The sequence below is a fragment of the Neltuma alba genome, unplaced genomic scaffold (genome assembly GCF_004799145.2).
Source record: "Neltuma alba isolate B1F8T4 unplaced genomic scaffold, ASM479914v2 tig00002511_pilon, whole genome shotgun sequence".
Taxonomy (NCBI): Eukaryota; Viridiplantae; Streptophyta; class Magnoliopsida; order Fabales; family Fabaceae; genus Neltuma; species Neltuma alba.
Genome location: NW_021632890.1, coordinates 10,511 through 14,324, shown reverse-complemented (window position 1 = coordinate 14,324; position 3,814 = coordinate 10,511). Strand labels below are relative to the sequence as shown.

Sequence of the window (3,814 nt, the reverse complement as noted above, 5' to 3'; positions counted from 1 at the left end):
GCTTCCTGTTTCACTTTCATCACCTGGTTAAAAACCCGCGCAGGAAAGTCCTCAGGTGAGTCCCTGTCCGACGCAAAAAAAGTTCGTTGGACTGTTGGAGCAATGGATGTTGCAATAATCAATTTCGCTAACTTTAAGTTCTTATGGGAATCTTTCAAGTTCTGGCAGAATCATCATTACCCATCTCGTTGATTCTTGTTGGGGTTATGATTTCAGATTATAAAGGTTGTGTTTTTCCCCCGTTCAGTTTCTTCCTTTGAGCTAAGCTTTGAGTTGCCGTGAACTTTCTTGTATGATCGTGTGTACCTTCTGGTCTTCTGTAATGATCTGAATTGTGCTTTGTGTTCGTGGGTTCTTTTGATCGGAGGTTTTGCTATCCGGGTCAAACAAAACTTTGTAATTTGCTGCAGGGGTTCTGTTACTCGTGTTCCTGCATGTTCTGTTATTTTAGCTCTTGTAAATAGTCAATTGCTTCTTGAGATTCCGCGTGAAATTCTATGGGTTTCTGAGCTTTTTAGAGAAGGATGGCTCTTCGGGAAATTCATTCTTGGACGTTGGGAGGCCTTGTGGGAGCCTTTATTGACCTAGTTCTTGCCTATTTCTTGCTCTGTGGATCGGCTGTTGCTTTCTTCGCCTCGAAATTCCTGATGCTTTTCGGACTTTACTTGCCATGTCCTTGTAAGGGAGTTTTGGGGTATAAGAATAGTGATTTCTGTCTGCATAAAGTGCTTTATGACTGGCCGTTAAGAAATATGTGCTCAATTCAGGTGATGGCTGTAAAGAGGTTTCCTTATGATCTGGTGAGGGTTAAGGATCATACATGCACTTTGAATGAGAATATAACTGCACAGAAGAAATCTGCGAATGAGGTTCGCGATTTGGAAGATGAGGCATCTTGCAGTTCATGGTCTAGCCCACATTTGCTTGCCTCAACTGATAGGGAAAACGGATATGATACTAAGGGTAAGAGAACTGTAAATCTGAGAAAAAGGACAGGAATTCGGCGGAGGAGGAAGGGTAATTATGAATGCGGGAAGTTCTTTTCAGTTTTTCCTTCTGAGAATCCTCGGTCTGATGTTACCCTGGTTTCCTCCTTGCCTTATGAGGGTGATGCAATTGGAAGTAAAACGACTGAAACGAATCCTACTTCAGGGAGAGAAGTTAGTTTACCTGGTAAGTGAGAGAAATGATCTTTGCTTATATTATTCTTTGTCTATGATTTTTGTTCAATTGGCATATTCTTAATGTGAATATGGATTCTTCTGCAGCATTGAGCTACCTTATGTTAATGGATTTATAATTCATTCAATCCTTCCTGATTGAAATTGTAAAAAAAGTTCAACTAATTGCGATTACATTGATATGTAGTAGCTATTTTGATTTCAAACTACTTTGGCAAGTGGATGAAAAATTGAGTTTGATTAGCAATTATATGTGGTCGAATTTTATTTAAAACCTGATCACTATATTTTATTTTGTTGTGCATGGTGGATGTTGGTTTTTAACTTTCTGTTGTCGTGATTCTTCTACTCAGATGTCAAAGATGCTCACATGGATCATGATATGGAAGAAAGAACCTGCCACAGCTATGAATTTCGTGGATCCCTGGTTGATAGCCCACCGCGGGACAAATCCTCATCCTCAACTGAAATCTACATGAGTAATGGGCAAGACAAGGTGCAGGTTGTTGAGAGTGGAGAGAGCCGTATCAAGATGTTGGAGGCAGCACTTGAAGAAGAGAAAGCTGCCTATGCTGCTCTTTGCTTAGAGCTAGAGAAAGAGAGGTCTGCTGCTGCAACTGCTGCTGATGAAGCGATGGCAATGATATCTCGTCTGCAGGAAGAGAAGGCTTTCATAGAAATTGAAACCAGGCAATACCAGAGGATGATAGAAGAAAGAGTTGCTTATGAGGAAGAAGAGATGAATATTCTGCAAGAAATTCTTATAAGAAGGGAAAGGGAGAATCACTTTCTTGAAAAGGAACTTGAGACCTATAGACAGATGAATTTACGAGTAATTGAGCAACCAAATGGAAAGTCAAATTTTCAGCTAGATGATTTGGGACAAAAGATATCATTTTCAGTTGAAACACATGAATCCCCCCTGCAGACTGACAGTTCCATTTCAATGGCCAAGATTGCACATCTTCAATCAAATCATACAGTGGATCAAACTTGTATCAGAATAAATGATGAAGAGATAAAGAAAAGCAGACAACTCAAGGATCAGTATCATGGGAATCTGCTCAGTTCTTGCCTTGATACTGAGCCAGATGTTCTTGATGTACATGTCATAGATGACAACGTAGAACTTAAGAAGGAGGAAGTTCAAAAGACAAATGGCGTTTCATTTAATACTGCTTCAGATGAACCTCGAGATAATCTCACTTCAGGAAGTCTTGAAGTTCTGAACAGTATTGCAGTGAGTGACTTTCCTATGGCAAGTAAGGCAGAAAGTGATGATGGTGCTGATGCCAACATTGATGAAAAGTTAAAGATTGGCTCTGAGATTGAGATGCTTGGAGAAAGACTGAGGATGCTAAAGCATGAAAAAGAAAAATTGACTTTCTTTTCAGAGAATGAAGAAAGTAAAAAGGTTCAGCTGAAGCTTCTGGAGGAGATAGCAAACCATCTTCAAGAGATTAAACAGTTGAGAAACCCGGTTCGTGGGTCTTCCTTACCCCCCTCATCTGCTAAGGTATGGTGTAAGACTTGTTCTTTGTCATCACGTTGATTTTAATAAAGAAGCTAGTCTTTGAAGGCATGCTTGAGCAATAAATCTTAAGTCATAGGCTTATCAGGTTATTCACTGAACCAAGTGTGATGATTTCACCCTTAAGTTTCTAATGGGTATGTTCTTGTATCATACATGATATAAATAAAAGCCTGGGACTGTTTGGCAAGTGGATTTGATGTAGACCCTTGGAATTCTTACAATTTTCTGGGGTGAAAGAACACAACTTTTACTTTCTGTATAACTCTGTTGCTGTATAAAAACTCTGTCAGTATTATGCAACTTGTATAAGACTAATAATTTAACTTTTAGCACCTTAGCTGTTAGGTTGCTAATCTAGTTAAAATGAAAGTGCGTCTTGCTGTTATTGTATTATCTGATTGCAATCAAATTTCACAGATAAGTCGAAGTATTGATCTGTGGAGTTCGTGAGTTGCCAAAAGAATTTAGTTAATAATTTTAGTCTGATCATTTGGGAACGTCTGAAATCTGAACTGTTTTAATAGTTTTCTTCCTTGTCTTCAAGCGTACCTCAACTGAAGTTCGCAAATCAAGCATGTATGTTCTAGTTCTTTTCAAAGAATGGAAATGTCAACTGCTTGTTCATCAATGAGATTTCTTTTGTATTTTGGCGGATGATCAATGTTCCTTTCTTATCAATGGGATAGTAGCTGATACCAACTCAATTAACAGTTTGGGATACAAGTTTTAAGTATTTGCTATCAAGTTTTATAATAAAAAAATTACAATAATAAGTGGCAATCTTTTACAGTTCAACAAGACATGATTGAGTTTTCCAGAGAAAATTCCACCGCTGGCAGCCTCATATCAAACTCGTGTGGAACTCTGAGTTGGGTCCTTCCCGTAGTTGCCTTTTGATTCAACTGAGCCGAGAGGTTCCATATTTGCATATTGAGTCATCATGTACCTATTGCTAACCATCACCCCTTATTTTCCAGGTAAGTTTGAAGAAAAGACGCAGCCAAAGTGCTATATGGAAGACCTGCGAAAGCTCTTAAATCTTGTACTATAAAGTGTATACTAAGTGTATGAAAACCATGCTTCGCTTGCATATGATTTA

The 3,814-nt window shown here is 38.7% G+C and overlaps 1 protein-coding gene across 1 annotated transcript; it reads left to right on the top strand.

Moving 5' to 3' along the window:
• Window positions 1-42: 42 nt before the first annotated feature.
• LOC114730629 (probable myosin-binding protein 5) lies at window positions 43-2,697 on the top strand (the record flags this gene model as incomplete). Its single annotated transcript, XM_028917744.1, has 2 exons — window positions 43-1,173; window positions 1,535-2,697. Coding segments are annotated over exons 1-2 (1,812 nt in total), but the record flags the coding sequence as incomplete, so codon positions are not given.
• Window positions 2,698-3,814: the final 1,117 nt, after the last annotated feature.